The sequence below is a fragment of the Enhydra lutris genome, unplaced genomic scaffold (genome assembly GCF_002288905.1).
Source record: "Enhydra lutris kenyoni isolate GAN:26980312 unplaced genomic scaffold, ASM228890v2 scaffoldscaffold68, whole genome shotgun sequence".
Lineage (NCBI taxonomy): Eukaryota > Metazoa > Chordata > Mammalia > Carnivora > Mustelidae > Enhydra > Enhydra lutris.
In genome coordinates this window covers 5605324-5628685 of record NW_019154152.1, presented here as the reverse complement: position 1 = coordinate 5628685, position 23362 = coordinate 5605324, and the positions used below count along the sequence as shown (strand labels likewise).

Genomic DNA, 23362 nt, shown 5'->3' with positions numbered 1-23362 from the left:
AAAAAAGAAGAGAAATACAAGTTTTACTAATTAAACTATGACTTTCTTAAAAGCAAAGAACATGGGTATCTGTGTCCCTAGCTCCCAGCATAAGGCCCAACACATACCAGACATTTAATAAAAATTAGATACAGGATCAAGTAAGTAGATTGGGCAAATGGATCAAATGCAGTGGCAAGGGTACCCCAGAGGGAGGGACGAACAGGAGGTGCTAGTTAGTAAGTGATGTGAAATATCAGAAACTCAGGAAAAAGGTATTAGCTGCTAAATATGGGCAAGATTGATGAACCCATTTAGTTCAAGCTGGTATATAAGTTTCAACTCGGGGAGGGGGGCGGAATAAAAGCTTAGTACTGGTGTTTTCCAGTAAGAGCTATAAGAGAGAAAAATACACCCATTTTACTTTCCCCAATTCAAGTATTTTGATACTCTTTGGATAAAAAGAAGGAAGGAAGGAAGGAAGGAAGGAAGGAAGGAAGGAAGGAAGGAAAGAAGGATGGAAGGAAGGAAGGGAGAGGGGAGGGGAAGGAAGGGGAGGAGAGAGGAGGGGAGACGGCTGGGTGGATGGGTGGATGGATGGATGGATGGATGATTAGGCAAATTGATGGAGGAGTAACAAGTCAGATGAAGTGATGGGTGAACTGGTGAATTTATGAACAGGGGCCCCAAAGATTTCTGAAAAGGATCAGCTGTTTCTTTACTCGTCCAAACTTACCCTGGCCATCTTGGATTGCCCAGTAGAAATGCACTGCAGGAAAAAATGTTCAGTTACATCCCTGGTAAGGTATACTTGCTTACACCCAGGACAGGAGATGAGCTCTGGGAGGGGAGCAAAAAAGCAGAGTCAGGGCAACATGGCAGATTATACATAAGGCCTAGACACAAGGTTTTTAAATATACAACACCAAGGTATGTGCCAGTGCCACTTATGTCAAAATGAACTACATTTGATGTCATGGCCTGCACTTAACATCTAGGTACTCTGGACATGGCCATCTCAGTAAGGGCCAGTCCTACAGACCTCCTTGCATCCTTGTCTTGGCCTGGTCCTGCCCCCCTTACAAGCCATTCTATCATAGGCCCAACCGTGTTCTGGTTCTGATAACTGGGTACCTTCCTGCTGCTCCCACTCCTCATTCCCTAGCTCTGAGAGCCCAGCTCCTGTTACTGGCCAAGGTCCAGGGGGCCAGTTTAGCCCAGGGCATAGATCCAGCCACTAAGGTTCCCACACAGAAGAACGACTTTAAAGATCTCACAGCTAGAGCTTCAAGCAAGCTCTCCCCAGAGAAAGCAAGGCCTCCCTGCCTACTCATCCAGGAGGTATATTTCTCTTGCTACTGCCGATACCAGTCAGTCTGCCCGTGAGGCACAGAGAGCTTTCGCTGGGCCTTCTCCATCCAGCCATGCTGCATGCACTGCCCATGTCTCACCCGTGAACATGAACATTTGGTCCTATCTCCTTTTCCTAGAGAAATGTAACAGTCTCCAAACTTTCCCCAGAACAAGGGGTACCTGGACTACATAAGCATCATGAGACTGCCACCCTGGAGACTAGAGTACTCTTTAGGCCCACCTCAAGAGCAGGAAACCCACTGCATGCAAAGAAATGAGGCTCCTGAGTAGGGCCAGCTGCCTGTGCCCAGGCATAGGGCCACCCAGAAAGCGGTGGCTATGGCAGCAAAGGCAGCAGGACCACCACAATCTGCTCAGCCTCATACCATCGAAATGAGACAATGGCAGTTGCAGTCAGACCAACTGAAGTCTAAATACCAGGTTTACCACCCAGTGACCTTGGTTGGGCTAGTCACTTAATCCCACTCAGCTCCTATGTGCTCTGGTTTCTTCAGATGTAAAATAGGAAGAGAAAAAGAAGAGTTGCCATGAGGTTTATTTTCTGTAATACTTTAGAAAGCACCTGATCCTTGGCAAATGTTGACTTTGAATTCAAAAGTTTTCTCATATCCCATTCACAGCAAGGCCAGGACCTCAATTTCAACTCTCCCAGGTGATCGAAGTCAGAGAGTCTGAGAGGTCGAGCGAAAACATGGCCACAAGCTCTTCCACCCCCGCATCCATGCACGTGCAATCCTAACCATTAAAAGGGGGAGTCTATCTTCAACCCTTGGAAGCCAGGCTGCCTTCGTGACCTGCTCCGGCCACAGCAGACGTGACACTGAACAAGCTCCAAGCCTAGTCCTCAAGTGGCTTTGTATGATTCCGCTCTGCTCTCAGAACTCTATGACCACCCACATGGACAAGCCCAGGCTGGAGCTGCTGGAAGATGAGAGACCAGGCAGACCGACACCTTGGTTGTCTCAGGGGTTCACTGGAACTCATCAAAAACCAGTTAGCCCCAACTACCTCACCAGCTGAACACAGACACAGGAGTGACCACAGTGGGCACAGCTGGGATTAACCAAGCCCAGCACAGCCTAGCCAAGCCCTGAAGAACCACCCGGAGAGTCCCAGTCCTAATGGCTGACCTATAGAATCATCAATAAATTCAGCTTTTGTTAACTACTAAATTTTGAGTGTCTCCTCATGCAGCAACAGCTAACTGATCCATCCTGGAAAAATAAAAATCTACAACATCACACAAAGTAGTAATTCAATACTCTTTCTCCCCTTCTACCCCCAACACCCCCCCAACAAAGAAACCCTCCCCAGCCTTCACAGAGCCATGGAGCTGCCATTTCCCAGATATTCTCCTGCCTGTCAAGAACAGTGGCCAAAGGTGAAAAAGAATGCTCTTCACAGGTGTCATCACCCAGCAGAATCCGGTGACTGTCCCTCCCTTCCACCTGGTTCACCTGAGGAGATCCTCCTCATCTACCCCCAGGTCAGAAATGCTGCTCTATTTTTTGAAAATGATTTCCACAAGGCTTCTAAGCCTCTGGAAGCAGATGTCCAAACATTAGTCTTATTTACCTCATGAAAAAAGAGAACTAATTGAAGAGATCAGGCAAGGCCTCATAGCACATCCTCTACTGCCTCTGGGCTTAAATGCCAAAGTCCACATCCTGGTACTCATAGCCCCTCCAAGCTGGCTTTACCCCTCTCTAGTCTCATCTTCAGTTTCACCTGCCCCGCACCCTGTGTCCTCACCAGGGCAAATATCTCTGCTCTCTTCTTAATATCAACCTCTGCCTAACTCTGCTCCTTCTCCCCTCCTTTTCAGATAAACTCCTATTCATCCTTTCAAACCTGTTTGAATGTTCTACCTTGGAGAAGCAAGGTTGATTTCCCTCAGGATGAGTTAATTATTCCCTTTTCTGGGTTCCCACAGCACCCTGAACATCCTTCTAGTATGACAAATATCACATTGCATTTTAACTATCTGTTCATATGTCTGCATACAAAAATAATCCACAATTGCCACTAAAGGATATTGCATAATTTTTAGCAGATTGGACAATTATATTTCTTTTGGGTTTGGGTATCCCATGCGTATTCCTTGCACTCACAGCCACTGAAAGTAGTAAGAAGTCGTCTGGAAGCTTTTAGGGTGATGAGAAAAAACCCAGCCAGGATGATAAAGGAATCAGGTCTGACCCAGAGCAGAAGTGCAGTGTTTGGGAAAGGCTGTGAACTGGGAGATGTGGGTTCCAGGCCCAGAGCGGGCACTATCTGTGTAACCTCATAAGTGACCCCTTTCCCCCTGGATCTTATTTCTACATCCTTAAAATGAAGGGAATAGGAATAGCAGGGAATTGTGGATTATCCAACCCTATTCCTCTGCCTCCTGCACCCAAGCTTCAGAAATATTCCCTTGGGCAAGACTGGGTGGGACATTGAGCCAAGCAGTGACCTGATTATCCCCTTTGTCAGCAAATCAGGGGACAGGCTTATGGCTTAGGAGAGGCCTACATCCCATTGAAGAGGGGCAGCTATGCCAGACAGCAGAGCTGGAGAGCTGTACCAGTGGTACGAGCAGGTCCCAGAGAGGCTGTGGGGCCCAGAGCAGACACAGAGGACTCTCTTTGGGTCACAGCATCTTTTTTTTTTTTTTTTAAGATTTATTTTAGAGAGAGAAAAAAAGAATGAGAGAGTGCCAGCAAAAGCAGGAGGGGCAGAGGAAGGAGAGAGAATCTCAAGCAGACTCTGTGCTCAGCATGGAGCCTGGCATAGGGCTCAATCTCAAAACCCAGAGATCACAACCTGAGCCAAAATCAAGAGTCGGGCGCTTAACCGACTGAGCCACCCAGGTGCCCCAGGTCCCATCTTTGTCCAGAAATTTTTATCTTCCTTTAGAATGTCCCTAACCCCCATTAAGCTGTGCTAACTTTGAGCTTTTGTTTCCAGAGGGTTCCCCACTCTTCAATGTCAATACCAAAACAAAGTTTTACTTTATTTTTTTTTGTTTTTTTTATTTTTTAGTAGGCTCCATGCCCAGTCTGGGGCCCAACACAGGGCTTGAACTCACGATACTGAGATTAAGACCTGAGCTGACATCAGGAGTTGGATGCCCAACCAACTAAGCCACCCAAGCGCGCCTGAAGTTTCACTTGAGACAGCTGGAATACATGAACCCGTAGGGCTGCAGATGTACATATAAAATAACCAAACATCTGCTTATAATGTTTAACATTTGATACTTAATACTTCGTTATTAATACATATTTAAATCACATATCACATAAAATATTTAGATGCACTTCCTTTTTTCTATTTGGATTTTTCAAGTAATAGCCTTGAGCTTTTATTTCATACACAGGAATATCAAATCTGAGCAATGCAGAGCCAGGACCCAAAGGTCACACACAACCATTCCTAGAGCAAGTGGGGTTTCTGCCTCCTGAATGAAGAAGTTACAGGCACCAGAGTTCTCCTGGGGATCTAGGGCCCTGAGAGAGAAGCTCTGAAAGCCCAAGGTGTTCAGTCCTCCTGTCATAAGAGTGAGCACCCTGGTCCCTGGGAAGTGTGGGGCAGATGGTTCTCTTACCACCATTCCCGGCACCAGACCTTTAGGAACGTTACCTCATTTAATCATCAAACCACATCTGAGAGACAGGCCTTATCCCCATTTCATAGCTGGGGAGACTGAGGCTCCAAGAAGTTGCCACCTGGCAAAGATCATATAAAACAGGGGCAGAGCAATGACTGGAATCCAAGTCTCCCTGATTCTAAAACCCAGCCCTTTCCATTATGCTATAGCTCTCTACTCCAAGTGTAAATAAGGTAGTTTTAATTAATTCAATAATTTTATTATAAGTAAAATATTCCATAATAATGATCAGACTCTAATGATGACCTGAACCCAGCTTTGGATCATGGGAATCCAGAAGGAAGGAACTGGGAGCCAGCCCATCTGTGCTTCAAGTTTTAAGAAATATGACCTTTGAGAAAAGGCAGGTGAAGAAGAATTTTTCTGCCTGGTAATAAATCTGGATACAGTTTCATATTATAGAACCAGTGATTCTCAAACTTTGTTACATATTTGAATCCTATGGGGCACTTTAAACATCCTGAGGTCCAGTCCATATCAACTAAATCAAAGTTTTAGAAGGTGGAATCCAGGCATGAGCAGTTGTTAAAATTGTATATTATATAACAATATACAACCATGTTTGAGAACAAGCACCTTAGAGAGAGCATCTCCTGATCCCGAACCTGAGCCCGATAGCTCTTTCTCCATACCACGCAGCTGAGAAGGGCAGGACCACCCAGTTTTAAAGAGGCTCCACAAAGTTAGGAAACATACTGAATGCAGCTGGGATGTATCTCCTTTCTGGCAGGGAAGGGAAGAGGGCAGATCCCCGACAGACAGCAGGGTGTCCTGACACCTAGGTTCTCTGGGGATTGGTGGGCACATCCTGCCTCCCCTAACTCTCAGCTTCACTGAAGGACCCACGAGCTAAGGGCATGGGAAGCTGCCTGAACTCTGGCACGACAACCACTGCTGCTGGGGCCTAGAGTGTGCTGAGCTCAGGACTTAGTGGGGCAGCAAGGGAGGGTGGTCAAAACCACCCTTCAAAGATGAATAGCAGCACCAAGGCAACTGGGGACCAGGAGGCTAGGCTGGGAGAGACATCCCAAGGAGGTGGTCAGCTCAGCCCACCAGGTAGGGACACATGAACCCCAGGTACCTAAGCCTGAGCCTGATGCTACACAGCCCACTGAGGGTTAAGAAGCCCTTCATCCTACAGCTCCTGTCCACAGCTCCAAGGAACTTTACAGCTGGGGCCCAAGCTCTGACTCCCACAGAGCAGTGGCATCCTCAGAAGCAGCCTGACGCTCCCCTGCCAGCTCTCACCTGTAGAACCAAAGCTGGACAGACCTAGCTTTTTGCATGTAGCCAATTCCCTCACCATACAGATGGTGACGTGGATGCCCAGAGAGAGGGAGGGACTTAGCTGAAAGCCACGGAGCCCTTATAAAATATAGATGCTACCTCGAACCACTGAGCAGTCCCTGACAATCTACCTCTGTATCCACAAGTAAGACATTCTACCTCCTTATGCCTCTATCAGTCACTAGGCAGGGAGAAAAAAAAAAAAAGAAAGAAAAACAAACCTTCTGGTGGTATCCTCTGGCATACTGGCCATCCTCACTACCCATTCCTGCCCTCCCAGCCAAGGACAGTCCCAAGGTACTAGGCACCAGCTAAGCCCCCCACCACACAAGCCCCTGCAGCCTTCTAGCCCATAACTCAAAGCAGCACCCCCTCTAGAAACACATTGCGCCCACTCCCGAGATTGCCTAGTCCCTACTAGAAAGGCAGACTTTGATCCTATGGGGACTGCTGCTCCTGCCCCTGGCTGCCAGCAGGTCTACCCGTGGCCCTGCTGCCCTGTGATGAGAGTGACACCTGGGAGAGAAGTCAGAAGAGCGACAGGTGAGACCACCACGGGTCCCCAAGGACGGTGCTCACCAAATGCCCAGGCACACCCAACCCGGCTGGGCTGCAGGCCCTAACCCTTGGGGAACTGGGTCCTGGGTGGGGTAAGGGGAGCACCCTGGGTCCTCTCCTTTCTCTGATACATCCTCAGCCAGGGCTGCATTTCTCCAGCTCACCTGAGACGCTCCTGCAAGAAAAGGTTGGTTGACTCCTCCTGCTCCTGTTTATCTCGAAGGCTCTGCAGCAATTTCCCAAACTGAGCAGCAAGAGGGAGACCTCAAAGAGGCGACTCTCTTCCTAGCTGCATCTCCTTCCTAATCCTCTGGGTGCCTTGGAATAGAAGCTCAGAAGGAAGAAAACGAGATTTTCAACTTTCAGGAACTAGCTCTGCCGCCCTCTGCACGGCTCAGGAGGCCATCACTCTCAGCCTTTTAGGACTCGATCCAAAAATCCTTCAGCCCTCCATGTTCCCCAAAATGACAGTGCTCATGTATGGCTGGAATCTGCCCCGATCCGGCAGCTCATTTAAATAGAGCTCATCACAACAACAGTGTTGGTGGAGAAGTGAGTAGCTGCAGGGCCCTGGGGACCCCCTGTTTATACGTAGGAAGAATGATGCAATCTGGGTATCAAAATAGCAATCCAGAACGGAATAACAGGCTCACGCAGCAGCGGTGCCTGCACACCCAGAGCTCAAGTTGACACACTCTGTCAGCCCCACACTGCTGCAGCACGCAGATGCCAGGCACACGCTCTCACCGCATCATTTTAAAAATCAGCAGGAGCCCGAGATAGCCCTCCGTGCCCCCGGCACGGAAGGAGGGTGTGGGGGGCAGGGGGACCTTCAACAGACATTAAAATCTATTTCCTACACACTCACCTGCTCCTGCCACTTCACCTGAAGTCCTTATCCTGTGACGTCACAGTCAGTTGCCATAGTGACCAATTGTCCGTCACAAGTGGAGGATTAGGACTTCGGATGGGGAAGACACACGTTTCTGATGCACAAAGGTCCTGGAAGGTGTCCCTTGGCAGCTAACTCTACCCTCCCCGCCCCCACCCCGGGGGAGATATAGTCGAACACAAGCAGGGAGAGAAAAGGGAAGGAAAAGCAAGGTTGAGTTGGAGGGAAGACATAAGGAGGGGGCAAAGCTACAAATCCAAGATAATTGTAAAAGCACAGAGCACAGGAAGATTGCAAAAGCATGGGTGGGAATGGTAGGGAATATGCCTGAAAAGACTGGCAAGAGAGTAAGTGCCCGAAGAGCCCTGAATGCTAAGCTAAGGAGCTTGACCTTTATCCTAAAAAGCAAAGGCTCTGGAGAGGGACAGAGCTGGGCTTTATGATTTTCTTGATGAACTGGGGACTGGGGGGTCAGGGAGAAGTTTTGTCCAGTTTAGCAGTAGTGGGATCCCAAACAAGGGTAGCAATGGAAAGACAGGGACAGAAGAGTTGTTTCAAAGAGAACCAATATGGCATGACCAAAATAGGATGTGGGAGGGAGTGGTGGTATGTGAAGAAAAAGGAGTTAAATGGAGGGGCTGTCAGGACCAGAGGTAAGAGGGAGGGAGAGGGCTGTTGCCAGACCCCATCTTATGTGTGCCCTACTTTCTCTGGCGTCCATAGCCTCTTTAGGTCAGGCTTCATCCTGCTTTGCCAGACCCGTAATTCACAAATCTGGAGGGGCTGTTAGAAATCCTGAATCTACCAAATCCAAATCTCTTGGCTATGGGTACGGGACCAAAAATCTATATTTTTGGCAAGTTACCCAAGTGATTCTTGGGCATTCAGACACAGCACTGGCTCAAAGACCAGTAAGCTAGAAGCAATGGCAAGGACAACTGCAGTGACCGTCCAGCAGGGCTTTCTGCATCCAGTCTTGTCTCCTCCAATCATTCTTCTCACTAAGCGAGAATAACTTTCCAAAAATACAGATTTGATTGTATTCCATTGACCAAAAATATCCAGTGTCTCTCCACTGCCTACAGAATAGCTTAAATTGGTCATGACCCTTCACAATGCGTCCCCAAATTTCCCTTCCGGAGTTCCCACTTCCCTCCTTCAAACAATCCTAGATTGCAGCCAAAATTAACTCTGTCCTTTTCCTCCTGTCATTCCTCCATATGCCTCATCTTAACACTATTCCGAACCTTCAGTTCCCATCCAGAGTCTGGCCCTGCCTGGCTCCTACACAGATATTCCTACTTGATTCCACTCACAGATTCAAATCCATCCAATTTCCCAAGGCAGAGCCTAAACCAGGGGTCAGAAAACCACAGCTTGCCCTTTTTGTAAATACAGTTTTACTGGACACAGTCAGGTCCATCAATTCCCAAATTATCTGCTCTGCAACGGCAGCACTGAGAAGTGGTAACAGAGCCTGTAGGACCCACAAAGCCAAAAATATTTACTACCTAGCCCTTTACAAAGTTTGCTGGTCCCTGGCCTAAAGCAATGGCTACTTCAATGTTCTAGCCTCACCCTTTGGGGTTCAACCCTGGTAATGGGGATCCTGCTTGTTTCCCAGTCTACCTCCATCCCTGTGTGCTTGAGTTCTGATAACTGGGTCACACTTCCATTTGGGGTAGGACACTAGGAACAACCTTCCGTTTGGGGTAGGATGCTAGGAACAAGAAGAGGGTATTCCAGGAGGAGGGAACATCATAAACAGGGGACTGCGGATGTCAAAATGTGAGGCCTCTGGGGGAAAGATTGGTAAAGCTGGTTCATGGAGAAGAGTGACAGAGATGAGGCTCTAAAGTTAGTTTGGAATCAGACTGGGAAGAGCCTTGCCAAGCTAAGTGTCTGCTCTGAATCATAAGCAATCAAGAGCCTCTCAGGTAGCTACAGCGGCAGGCTCACAACAGAAGAGTGTGATCAGGGTTGAAGCTAGAGGATTTGGGAGCATAACACACAGAGGCAAGAGGTAAAGTGAGCTCAGCCAAGGGGATCCAAAGAGTGTGCGGCAGGGCCATGTGGCCCATCTAAGCCAGAGTCAGAACACGGGCATGAGATTAGGTGACGGGCTGAGGCAGGAGATGATGGTCCACCGCATTCAGAGCTCACGTTCGTAGGACAACTCAGCTGTGAAACAAGCTTTCAGGGACAAGAAATAGCCCATAGCAGAATGCAAAAGGTACAGGTTGGATGGATCTAGGCTCACTCATCTCTGATAGACTGGAACCTCTACTTCTTTCCCTTCAAATCTCAAGAGTCAATCCAAGGACAGCACTGACATACTCCAGCAAAGCCCCTGTCCCCACTTCCAGCTGGTCTGGACAGAGTTGATAGTGGGAGATCCAAGAGCAGCAGCCTATTCTAGGTCTGCAGTGCCTACTGGCCATCAGGTCCAGGCAAGCCCTGGATCGGCAGGCAAAGGAGCTGAATTTATTTTTTCAGGTTCTGTAATAACTATGGCATTCAGCAGGATTCTAAGGCTTTCTGGACTCCTGATGCTCCCTTTATTCGGTAAGGGATTAGAGATAAGCTCCAAGGGTCTTTCCTGCTCTCTAGCTTTCACAGCAGTCAACCATGACTGGTCCCCCTTGAATGAGAGAGTTCCAGTAGACAAGGGGCCCCTCCAAGACCTTGTCCATCAATCACAGCTACCTTGAGCTGAGGGAACCCTCAGCAAACCTACTCTAGCTATATCCTTCTGAGCAATGCTGGTAGCAGCCAGCACATCCCCCAGAACACAGCCTGCTACCTTCCCAGTACCAGGGGAATTGCTCTCCCAGTAACAGGTACTGTTCTGAGGTGCCAGTGCTACTCCTGGGGCCCTAGAGAGCCAATTAGGGTGAGGAAACTGTTCATGAACTAAAAAGCCATTGTGCTGATAGGGCTTGGGAGCTCCAGCTCCTGCACCTGCTGCACACCCAGCTCAGTCCAGCTCAGCTGCCTGTCCTCCACCTAGGAGACTTGGGTCACTGCCCACAACAGATCCCACAATGGTTGGACACAATTAGTACCTGGACTGAGCAAAGAGCAGTCACCTGGCCTTCCAGGCTCCTATAGCTGAGCTCTCATCCCCCTGCCTCCCACCCTCACCCGAGGCCATTAGAGCCCCTCCAGCTGAGCTCTCATTAAGATCATCATTTCTTTCTCTGACTCTGAGGTTGTAGCATCTTGCATCAGTTCCCTCTCTTCAGATCTTCCCAAAGTCCCAAGGCTTGCCCACTGAGGGACAGAGATTTCCCTTTCAGCATCTGTGGCTTACAAGAGACATGCTGTCACCCAGATTAGCTTCAGGAAGCATGAGGCCATGGTGGTTATTTGGTGTTCTCAGAGCTCTTCAAGTCCAGCCCTGAAAGCCAGAGAAGACCTGGGATTGCCCAGTCAATTAGTGCCAGAGTCCAGACTGAGCTCCAAGGGCCATGACGTCCAGACCAGGGCTCTGCCCACATCTCCCACATCACCCACATCAAAATGTAAGATACTAAACAAGTAGATTCTAAAACTGTGATATCAGAATCAAGGTCTCTCAGCTAGGATTTATTTTTAGTAGATTTGAAAAGGAAATACAATGTTCCTTCTCCTTACATGGGGAAGGAAATAGCCAATTAATTGTCCTTCTCCCTTAAAACAACAACTAGAGTTATAGGAGTCCTGAGAATTTTGAAGACAAATGCAGTGCATGGTAAATGTCAGTTTCAGGCAGCCAACTCCCTTCAGAGCTTGCTACATTATTTTAAGTATCACTTTGCCACTCGGTGGCTGACTTCTCCATAGAGTCTGAACTGGAACCATGTTCAGTTAGGCTGAGAAGCAGAGTCCCACATATATTGGCTCTCGTGGGCTTCGTACACCCATCTCCCATTCTCAGCTATTCTGTACAGAGCCTGCAGCTCCAGTCATCCCACTGCACAGCTAAGCCACTGTATGCTCAGCACATTGCTGCCTTCGCTCTTGTCCCCATCACTAGCTTTTGAAGACCTTGCCCCTCTGGTTGCCTTAGAGGCAGAGACCTAACACAGACACATTTCCTAGTGTGACAGAGCTGCTGGGGAAAATCTCCACAAGGCCATGGCCACATTAAAGATGTGCACCTGAGGACTCAGGCTGCAGTGCTGGTTCTTTCCTCAAAGATTCTCCATGGAATCTCCCCATCCGTTCAGGGATTCCACGTGAAATCTTCCCCTAAGCTGAGTGCTTAGAGTGCTGATCACAAGCTTCTAAGAGAGGTTTGACCTGACGTAGCACTTACAAGTTGTTTTAGACCTGAGACCTGACATATTCACAATACCCAGGGTTTTCATATAATGGATATAACACCTAATTACAGGGTCATTCATATAATGAGAATAATACCTAATTACAGGGTTGTTGCATGGTTTTAAGAAGATGATACAGGCACAAGCACCCAGCATAGTGTCTGCCAACCAGCAGGTGCTTGATAAACATGTTTGCCCCGGCAACCTGAGAAACAGAAAGGGCAGTGTCACAAGTGGGACAGTGTGCCTTCCATGTAAGAGCCACAGGAGATCTCTGCGAATTCACTGATTCAATCATTTGTTCAAGAAATATTCACTGAAGCCCTCATCCTGTGTCGGGTTCTGTGTTGGGCTGTGGGGAGGTAGAGATGAAAGGCCCAGTGCAGTTAAATCAGATGCCTCCCCTAGTGCAGATGTGCAGGCCCCAGGGAGGCTCCCCGAGGGATCAAAGTTGAAAACCAGCTGGACGGCCCCTGGGCCCATGCACACAGCAATGCTCAGCTCTCCCAGCAACCAGCAGACTTGGATTTATGGAAGTGGACTTACCCCCATGCACTGCTGGCCCACCTGGCTGGAGGCACTGATGGACCTATTTATTCTTTAGCCTCTACCCATCCCCTCTCTAGCTGTTTCCATGTTTTACTTTTGAAAACCCCAAACTGGCAGAAGTAGGATAAGTGTTTTAGCAAGTCTGGGCCCCTGCTCTGCTGGATAAAGCAGCAGTGCTAAATGCTCTTTCCAAAGAACCAGATCCCAAGCAGGGTATCTCAAATTAAGGACCAGAAATCAAGTTCAGGTATTGGATCTCTCACTAGACTAACTAGAGATATGACAGCTCTCCTCTCATTTTCATGAGACAGCTCATTTGGGTACCATTCTTTCAGTTCTTCCAAAAACATTCAGTGAGCAACTGATATACACCAGTCTGGTCCATGGAGAACCTCCTGGAGGTTTGCTTCTTTGCCTGAACTTTTTTTTTTTTTTTTGTAAGATTTTATTTATTTAGTAGGCACAGAGAGAGAGCTTGCACAAGCAGGGGGAGTGGCAGGCAGAGGGAGAGGGAGAAGCAGGCTCTCCACTGAGCAGGGAGCCCAATACGGTGCTCGATCCCAGGACCCTGAGATCATGACCTGAGCCGAAGGCAGACGCTTAACCTACTAAGCCACCCAGGCGCCCCTCTTTGCCTGAACTTTACAATCTTCTCTTCACATCCATACCACACCATATTATTATATGTCTAGTTCTCTGCCCTTCAACAGAACAGAAGTTCCTTGAAGGCAAGGGCCCTGTCTTTTCATCTCTATACCCTAATGCCAAAGAGTCCAGTACATAGAAGTCAAATACCCACAAAGAAGACAGACATACACAGGCAGATAAACCAACAAACACCCACACAGCATAGAGTCCTAAAATCTCCCAAGAGGTCACAGAAGCTGATTCTACTCTTCACCCATAAATGCAATTATGGTAAGTAACAATGGTCTGCCCAGGTGACAGGACAGACTAAAGAATATAAGATGCCACATATTTAAGAAATTGCCCCTCTTGTTCCAAATCAAACATATTCACATCTGACCAATTTTTTTTCTACTTCAGTTGCGAAAGTTCTAAATAATAGTATTTTGTTAAGTTTCTAAGCTTTTTACTATCTCCTATGAGCAGTACAGAATGTTCTACATGTACGTGATCATTTAATCTTCCTAAAAATCCTATACGATAAATACTACTATCACCATTCTCACATTCTAGGCGAGATGACTTGCCCAAGCTGCACAACTAGTAAGTGGCAGGCAGATTAGACCTCACACTCATGCCCACACATATTGACACCAAAGCTAATGTTTTTATTCTCCATTACACTCGGAATAACTTGGTGAATGAACAGTATAATTCAAATAATTGTCATTAGTATGATTTAGTTTTCTGACTTCAGAGTCATACAAAGACTTGAAACATGCATCATTAGTTCATATTAGAAATCCTAAATGAGGGGCACCTGGGTGGCTCAGTGGATTAAGCCGCTGCCTTCGGCTCAGGTCATGATCTCAGGGTCCTGGGATCGAGTCCCGCATCGGGCTCTCTGCTCAGCAGGGTGCCTGCTTCCCCTCTCTCTCTCTCTCTGCCTGCCTCTCCGTCTACTTGTGATCTCTCTCTGTCAAATAAATAAATAAAATCTTAAAAAAAAAAAGAAATCCTAAATGAGATCAAAGACTTAAGTATAAGAGTTAAACTAGAAAGCCCTTAGAAAACACAGGGGGAAAGCTTCACAACAATGGATTTGGCAATAATTTCATGGTTAGGACATCAATGAAAGCAAAAATAGATAAATTGTACTTAGCAAAATTAAAAACTTTTGTGCATCGAAGAACACTATTAACAGAACAAAAAGACAACCTGAAATGAGAGAAAATATTTACAGATCATATATCTGATAAGGATCTAGTACCCATAAAATGTTTTAAAAAATTCCTACAACTCAACAACAACAACAAAAAAATCCCAATTAAAATGTGGGCAAAACTTAAACTCTATACCATTATACAACAACTCTCTGTTCCCTGCCTTGTTCCCCAGCCCCTGGCAACAACCAGGCTATCTTATGTCTCTGTGACTTGACTACTCTAGGTACATCATGCAAATAGAATCATAGACTATTTGTCTTTTTGTTGTTGTTGTTGTTGTTTAAGATTTATTTATTTGACAGAGATCACAAGTAGGCAGAGAGTCAGGCAGAGAGAGAGATGGGGAAGCAGGCTCCCTGGCAAGCAGAGAGCCCGATGTGGGGCTCGATCCCAGGACCCTGGAATCATGACCTGAGCCGAAGGCAGAGGCTTTAACCTACTGAGCCACCCAGGCGCCCTCTATTTGTCTTTTTCTAACTGGCTTATTTTAGCATAGTGTTCTCAATGGCCATTCCTGTTGTAGCATGTGTCAGAATTTTCTTCCTTACTAAAGCTAAATAATATCCCACTGTATGTATATACCGCATTTTGTTCAGCCATTCGTCTGTCGATGAACACTTGGATTGCTTCCACCTTTGGCCATGAGAATAATGCAGCTATGAACACAGGTATACAAATACCTCTTTGAGTCCCTGCTTTTGGTAATTTCATTTTTTAATTTTTTTGAGGAATTTCCATAGTGTTTTCTACAGAGGATGTACCATTTTATACTCCCACCAATAGTGTACAGGATTCCAATTTCTCCATGTCCTCACAACACTTGTTATTTTCTGTTCTTTTTTCTTAATAGTAGCCATCCTAATGGACGTGAGGTGGCATCTCGTGGTTTTGATTTGTATCTCCCTAAAGATTAGTGATGTTGAGCATCTTTTTGTGTGCTCACTGGCCATTTGTATATCTTATTTGGAGAAATGTCCATTCAAGTCCTTTGCCCATTTTTAAGTTAGATTGCTTTTTATTGTTTAGTTGGAGAAGGCCTTTATATATTCTGGATATTCACCCAACAATGCTGGAGCATTTTAAGACATATTTAAGATTCACCATGCTTATAAATTTAACTTATAAGATTTCCAAGTGTCCTTTAATTAGCAACAATTATTTGCTAGACAACTGAAATATTTTAAAAAGAAAATAAAAAACATTTAATTTATAAAAGCAAATATTAGCTAGGTTTGTAAATAAAAGTGATTTTTTTAAAAAGATTTTATTTATTTATTTGACAGACAGAGATCACAAGTAGGCAGAGAGGCAGACACAAGTTGGCAGAGGTGGGGGGAAGCAGGCACCCTGCCAAGCAGAGAGCCTGATGCAGGGCTTGATCCCAGGACCCTGAGATCATGACCTGAGCCAAAGGTGGAGGCTTAACCCACTGAGCCACCCAGGCGCCCCAATAAAAGTGATTTAAAATTTTTAAAGTGATTGTTAAAATTTGCTACATTTATAAACAGAGTAAGACGTATAAGTTAAAATTAAAAGTTTAAGGAAGGACTAAATTTAAGTTTAAAAATCAGATTTTAATTTTAAAAATCAAACTAGATCATCTTTCCTGGGCTCCAAACTCACAAAAGAGCCCAGGGAGGTCATACAGTTTGCCCCAAGGGTTCAGAGGGCCCCAAATTCATAGCTAAAGACAACTGTGCTGCTGTAATACCTCAAATTTGTATGCCTAGCCTTAGGCTACAAATCACTTTAATAATACTACAGACAACAAAACAAACAAAGATGATGTTTCTAAACATTCACGACTTGTTTGACTTTCTCATCCTCCAAGTTCCTCCAACAGAGACTGCATCTCTGTTACAGGCCTGTGCTAGAATGCTGAGCTGAAGAGTCCGGGTTCACATCTCCAAGGACTCACAGTCTTCAACGAGATTGTTCCCTAGGAAACCTGATATTCAGGTGCAAGACACAAGCTCCTCCCACCTGGTGGTGACTTAAATGGTGAATGGCTCACTAGTCCAAGGGAGTCTGTTCAAAGTTAGTTCCCAACCAATCCTAGTGGGGGCAGCAGCTCTCCCTCTGCCTAGGAAGTTTAGTGAATCAGGACAGCGTCCTCTCCATCTGGGGAATCCGGACAGCGTCCTCTCCATCTGGGGAGTCAGCCAAACCTTGAATCAACACCTTCCCAGGTTTTTCAGTTTGCCTCCAACTCAAGGAAATCCCAAACATGCAAAGTCCCAGCTTACAAAATAGATATAGTAGGCATCAGGAGGATTCCTTTGTCTCACAGATTCCCCAAAGAATTGTGTTTGGCAACGAGTATCCCTTGGGCATTTAAATTCTGATTCTTTCTACACCTGAAATTCAGTTCCTATGAAACAGGAAGAGACCAGTTATGTGGAAGGAGGGGAACCAGCGGTGCTTTACTTTGGTACTTACCATCTGGGACAGTCCCGAGAACCTTGGTCACCTGCCTCAGCTCCTGGATCAAGCCCTGGAAGCAGCCTTTACAGAGCAAATGCTGGCAGGGTAGGAACCGGGCCCCCACATCGTGCAGGTCCTGTCGGCACACCGAGCAGGTCTGTACCAGGGCTTCCATCTGACCACTCCTGTGTTTCCAGTCAACTAGTGGCAGCCACATAAACTTCATGCCCGTATTGGTGCCCATGCTCGTGCCTGGGACCGGGGCTCTTCCAGTGATATCCTCAGGTGTGAAGCAGCGTGTAGAGCGAGCAAGCTCCACTCCCTGTAAGTGAAGCACAAAGCAGAATGACTCATTTCTTTTGGGTGGGAGATGTTCCTGAACAGGTCAGGGAGGACTCAGAGAGCTGGAGGCTCGTGCCTGGTAGCCTGCAGGCCTCCGCCTCACACCCTAGCCTGAGCCCAGAGAGAGAGTCCAGCATCTCCGCTGTAGGAAGCAAAGCGGCAGAGGTCTTCTCAGTTGTGTGCTTCTTACAGGGTTTGTTTACTTTCAAAAGTGTCCAGTATCTACCTGTGCTTCTCTTTATTAGTGGACAGGCTTGAGCTGAAATTTCATTTTGGAAAAGAGAAGGAAATGTATTAAAAGCCAAGTGTATGCCAGGGGCTTCCTGTGCTTCCTGTGCTTTATCAGTCCTCACAGGTACTCTTGGAGATAGGCATTATGATACTTTCACAAATTAAATAAAGCCATGAGGGACAGGCTGGGGAAACTGAGGTTCAGAGAGGCTGGGTAATTGTACAAAGACAGGTGGTAAATAGCAAAGTTCAAATTCAAAATCAGACTTCACACTTATTTAGCAGAGGGCAGCATAGTAGCCCCATGGAGGTAAGGGCAGTCTGTCTTAGAAGGTTTAAGTGTGGCTGATCCATTTCATTAGGCTTTGAGAATATCAAACTCTTTGGTCTCAAACCCCTTTATGTTTTTTAATTATTCAGGACCCCAGAGAGATTTTATTTATGGGGGTTCTATCTACTCCTATTTACCATATTATAAATGAAAACTGAGAAAATTAAAACTATTAATTCATGCAAAAACAATAAACCTATTACATGTCAACCTGAATAACGTACTTTTTTGGGAAAAAAATTAACTATTTTCAAAACAATAAATTTAGTAAGAAGAGTGACATCATTTTTCCTTTTTGCAAACCTCATTAGTATCTGTCGTAATAGGAGACAACTGGAATCCTATACCTCCTTCTTCAGTCAATCTGCTCTGTGTTGTTTTGTTTATAGTGTATGAGGAAAATCCAGCCTCATAGGGCTGCACACAGTTAGAAAAAAATATGGCTATGTTTAATAGCCTTGTCAGGTAACTGTGCACATTCTTTGATTCTACAAGTAGTAGTTTCTTAAAGGCTGGTTGCCATGTGGAGTCTGAAACTACATCAGTGAACATTTCTTACCCTGTTACATTAAAATCCACTGTCCTATCTTGCACTGTGAACTGTTCTTTTACCCAGGCATCATTTTATAACACCAAGCATTTGCCATTTGGAAAATACTGGTTCAATGACTTACGCAGATGCTCTGAGTACTGAGGTTTCATTAGACAATAACAAAACATCACACTCTTTCACATTGCCTCAAATTTCATTGGAAAATTCTTTACAAGGAAGATGTCAGACTCAAATAAAGATGTCAGACTCAGAATACCTTTACCAGAATTCTAATTTTTGCTGGGAACTCTAATTTTATCATTGGCAACAAATACTGTCGGGGTTTTTCCCTGAAATGACAGGCTCACTTCATTTTTGAGAAAATACCTGCCAGATTCCCAAGGCTGAATAACCACAGTCTGGCAGTTGTTCTTTCAAGTAAAACTGGTGTCATACAAAAACAAAACAAAAACAAAAACAAAAACAAAAACAAAAAACAGGCTAGTTCAGTTTGCAACTCACACTACAGCACATGTGCAGTTCCTCTCTTTGGTAAGTAGAACTGCTTTATGCATTCTTCCAGTTTCTTCACGGAATATTAAAAACATGTATTCAAGGACTGAAACGTAGTAAACTATTTACTGCTTCGTCATGGACACTCCTAAGTGAGACTCCCTTCTCTTCCCTTTTCTCTCTTTTCCTGTAATTGCCTGGCAGTGAAGAACAGTATAACTTGTACCAACATCTTTGGCTTTTTACACACCATCTTTAGTTTTTGCTTTGGCACAACCAGAGCGAATGCCAACCCAGCGAAAAGGGCAGATAGCATCTTAATATTATTATAAAAATGTTTTTGACGCTATGGACACTTGTGGATACCTGTGACCCCATGAACACTTACGGAAGAGTCTCAGGGACCACCCCCATCCCCCCCCCGACCTGTCATCAGTCTACAGACAGCACCTTCAGAACTGCTGCATTAGGCTTTGAATAATTACTCCGGGGAATCAAGGAGGTGGCATGGCTTTCCAATACCAGTGGGTACTACTCGGGATGAGTATATAAACAAATACTTAATTTCTGTCTTAGAAAACCAACTGAAGTAACTCTATGAGGATAAGGTTTAAATTAAAGGCATGGCCAAGAAATGGAGTCTCTGATTTGAGGATTGGGGGGTTCCAAGTGACTGAACTTCTACCCCTTTCCTCTGGCTGCTTTTCACTACACCTTAGCTCTTCCCTCTCCTTCCTATCTCCTCTGACCTGGGGAAGAGGATAGAGGATAGAGGAAGGCAGGGGTAGCAAATTCAAATGCCCACAGGGGCTAGCCATACAAATAGTGAAGTGTTCCACCTAAAAGAATGTGGGTCCAGTGTTGTCAAACCTTAGTTTTCCAAAATGTCAGAAATCCACATTTTTACTTAAACTCACAAATGTTGGCAACTAATTACATTTCAAAAACATGAGAAAACAGCATGAGTCAAACAAAACATACCAGTCATTAGCCTGTGACCTCTGCTTTAAGTCCCAGACAAACATGGACTAAATGAACATCATGTGAAAGTCTGGAAGGACAGATAACCTCTCATATAACATTACCTTGCTACAAATCCCTCCTTTTAATACCTTACAGCCTGATCTGAGGGTTTCTACAACCTGGCCAAGGAATGGCAGAGCAAGTCATTCCATGTCACACTGGGAGTAAGAATTTCCAAAGACTGTTTGCATGGGTAGGAGAGAACAAATTTAATCATCAAAGCAAGTACTTCAGGCAAAAATGGGGAGAGAGACACACTAGGTAATGAGAAAACATCCACTTGAACTAGATGGTGTTGAATGTGACATTATTACCTGTGTACTTGTTTACTGTCTCTTTCGGACACAGTCCTAGGACATGACTTAGTCTTTCTTGTTCACCCTTGTCCCGGCTCCTCACTGCCTGACAGGCATATATAGTGTCTGAACATAGCATGCACTCAATAAATATTTCTTTTTTTTAATCTTTTTATTTTTTTTAATTTTATTTTTTATAAACATATATTTTTATCCCCATCAATAAATATTTCTAAAATGAAAGAATGAATCTCAGCATTTTTCAACAAGAAAACTAAGATCCAAAGAGTATATGCTGTTTGTTCAATATCATTTGGCTAGTTGGGAAAGGACCCCAAACTTCTATGTTCCTTCTGCTTGTTTTATCATTTGAAATTAAACGAAAACCCAAGTATTTAAGCCCTTCTTTATTGTGCTATTGGATAAACTGCCCTCTAATGTACACAAATTCCTCTCTAACACATTTTGAGTTTCATGGCAGCAAGGTTTTCCATCCTAGCTTCCAACAAAACTCTAGGAATGCATTTTCCATGTAGTACCATGATATTTTTTTTAAGGTTTTATTTATTTATTTGACAGACAGAGATCACAAGTAGGCAGAGAGGCAGGCAGAGAGAGAAGAGGGGAAGCAAGCTCCCTGCTGAGCAGAGAGCCCGATGCGGGGCTCCATCCCAGGACCCTGGGATCATGACCTGAACCGAAGGCAGAGGCTTTAACCCACTGAGCCACCCAGGTGCCCCGTACCATGATATTTAAAAAAAAAAATCTATTCAACACAGTGAGGAAAGACTCTCGGAAATTAGATTATTTTTACTTTGTGCTGAAGACAACCCTGTGGTCCTATGGATTTTCCTCTAAATGCCATATTGTCATATATCAACAACTACTTATAGAGGCAAAAACAACCACAACAAAAACAAAACAAACAACAGCAACAAAAACCCCTGAACCTGGTAGTTGAAAGCGGTAACTATACATGCTGCTGGTGCATAAATTACTACAATCCATTTGGGGGGAACAAAACAGCATAAAATGAATTATAAAAATATTCATACCCTATAATACAGCCATCTCACTCCTGGGAATTTACCCTAAACAAGTTATTCAATTGAAGAAAAAAACCACATACACACAAATGTTCATTGCATCACTGATAGCAGAGGACACAATAAGAATAACAACAACAACAATAAAACTACAGGAGAAAATGGCTTGGTAAATTATAGTATCAGCTGAAGATAAATTAGTCTTAAGCTATTAATAATAATAATCATAAAGACCAGGTAGTGATTCAGAAAAATGTTATGATATCAAATGAAAAGCAGAATACAAAAGGATTTGTGTGCTACAATCAGCTTTGTGGGTAGCTATTTTTCCAAGTAGACAAGAGCTGAAAGGTAATATTCAGACATAAAAAGAGCATTGTAAGGTATTATGATTCAAGATGTTTATTTTTTTAACATTTTCTTTAATGTTTCACTGACTTTTCTATTACATGCAGTTCTTAAAAATCCTTTCTGAAATAAATTTGGATTTCTCAGTTTTTCCAGCATTCTCACTTAAAAAGAACAGAAACCCTGGCTCTTCCCATCTTAAATGAACAATCCTCTACTTGAAAAAGGAAAGCAACATATTATTTCCAAATGTCTGAACCTAAAGACGGAGTGCAAGTAAACTGGATCCACCCATTTTGTGGTTGGTATCTGAAGGACTGCTGAGGAACTCAGGAACCCAGAGGGGAGAGGAAGAAAGAGGGATCACAGGGCCCTCTTCAGGGTGGGGGTGTGTTCATAAGGGCCCTGGAGAAAGGTCTGGGGTACCAAAAAAGTCAGCACATTTACCTGTCTCGCCAGGTTGCTGCCTGACATCATCTCCCTTCTGCTCATTTCACAGATATTTTCTGAGGCCCTGACTCTCTGGGGGAGCCCAAATGCCTGAGATGTCACAAGGCCACGCTCTACTTCAGAAGAGATGTCACAGAGAAGCAGGCCTCTCAGAGGTCAAGTCTCAGGGTCATGTTCCGTGTGCCTGAATGGAGAAGGACAGGTCACCAAATGCCTAATGTCTGGATGCTTCTCAGTGTCAAACTTCATTTGCTCTCTCAGAGCTAGTCAACCTAGGGAAACTGACCTGCACTGACAAAACACACATAAGCCTTATATTAAAGCTATAGGATTTCCTTGGGAATGAAAGGGAGCCTTCTAGAAACCAGAGCCAGACGATTGCCCAGGGCATGCCCTCTACCCTGGAGATGAAACCACCAATGAGAAGAACATTAAGTGAACACAGAACCCAACACAGAGTGCTGGTCCACTCAGGGAAAAATTCCATTCTGATGGATGGCCTGAGGGGTAGAATATAGCTCCTTTATACCCATGGAAGCTGGCAAAACTACCCAGAAGTAGTGCTCATGACCCAGAACCCTACCTCTACCCCTGGACAGTCTTGGTCCTTGCTCTAGTCCTCCTTACAGGACACTTGATGGGTACCTTTCATTCCCAGAGCTCTGCCCAGCTTACCTCCATTCATAGACCATGTTCCCAAGGATAGCTCAGTTCATCTCTTGTGCACTTAATTGGTCAGATCTGATTCAAATAGGGGGTGATCTCTTCTTAGGCCTCACCCCCCCACTCTCAAGGCCCCTCTTTCTGCTGGTCACAGGCAGTATGTAATCAAGGACTGAAGAACTGATGAAGACCATAATGCTGTGAGGTCAGAGAGGGAGTGGTCACTGAGGTAAAAGCAGATCTGGAAAGAGAAGACTAAAGACTAGGTAGGCCCGGGCTCTGTCTCTTGGCAGCTCTGTAGCCTCTGGCAAGCTGCTCAACCTTCAGTGCCACAGTTCTCTCATTTTTATTCATAAAATGGGGCTGGTAGTGTTGACCTCTCAGGCAGATGCATTTTGTAAACTGCAAGGTGTATTTGGCTATTATCATTGTGGAAGAAGCAGAATATAAGGTGGGCCTTAAAGGTTGAGATTCAGGATATCTGAGCAGGAAGAAGATGAGCACTACAGACGTGAGAAATGGCACCAGCACAGGCAAAAAGGCAGAAGAGACGTATCAAGTCTGGCTGCAGGAAAAAGCTCACGTAAGAGGAGAAGCTGAGGCTAGTTTGGAAAGGCAAGTGGGCTGTATTCTGTTGTAATAGGGAGCTATCCAACTTTTTTGATCAAGTAAGTGAAAGGATGAAAGCCATGCTTTGGGAAGATGAACCTGG

The 23362-nt window shown here is 45.2% G+C and overlaps 1 protein-coding gene across 1 annotated transcript in view; it reads right to left on the bottom strand.

Annotated features, from left to right (window-relative positions):
* The window catches only part of LOC111159506 (tripartite motif containing 66), a 51732-nt gene extending 29703 nt beyond the window's left edge, over positions 1–22029 (bottom strand). Inside the window, exons 1-3 of the mRNA XM_022522028.1 lie at positions 21985–22029; positions 16891–17197; positions 716–819 (exon numbers count right to left, since the gene is read on the bottom strand). Of these exons, the coding sequence (XP_022377736.1) occupies positions 716–819; positions 16891–17197; positions 21985–22029 (456 nt within the window). The remainder of the gene's footprint in view (positions 1–715; positions 820–16890; positions 17198–21984) is intronic.
* Positions 22030–23362: the final 1333 nt, after the last annotated feature.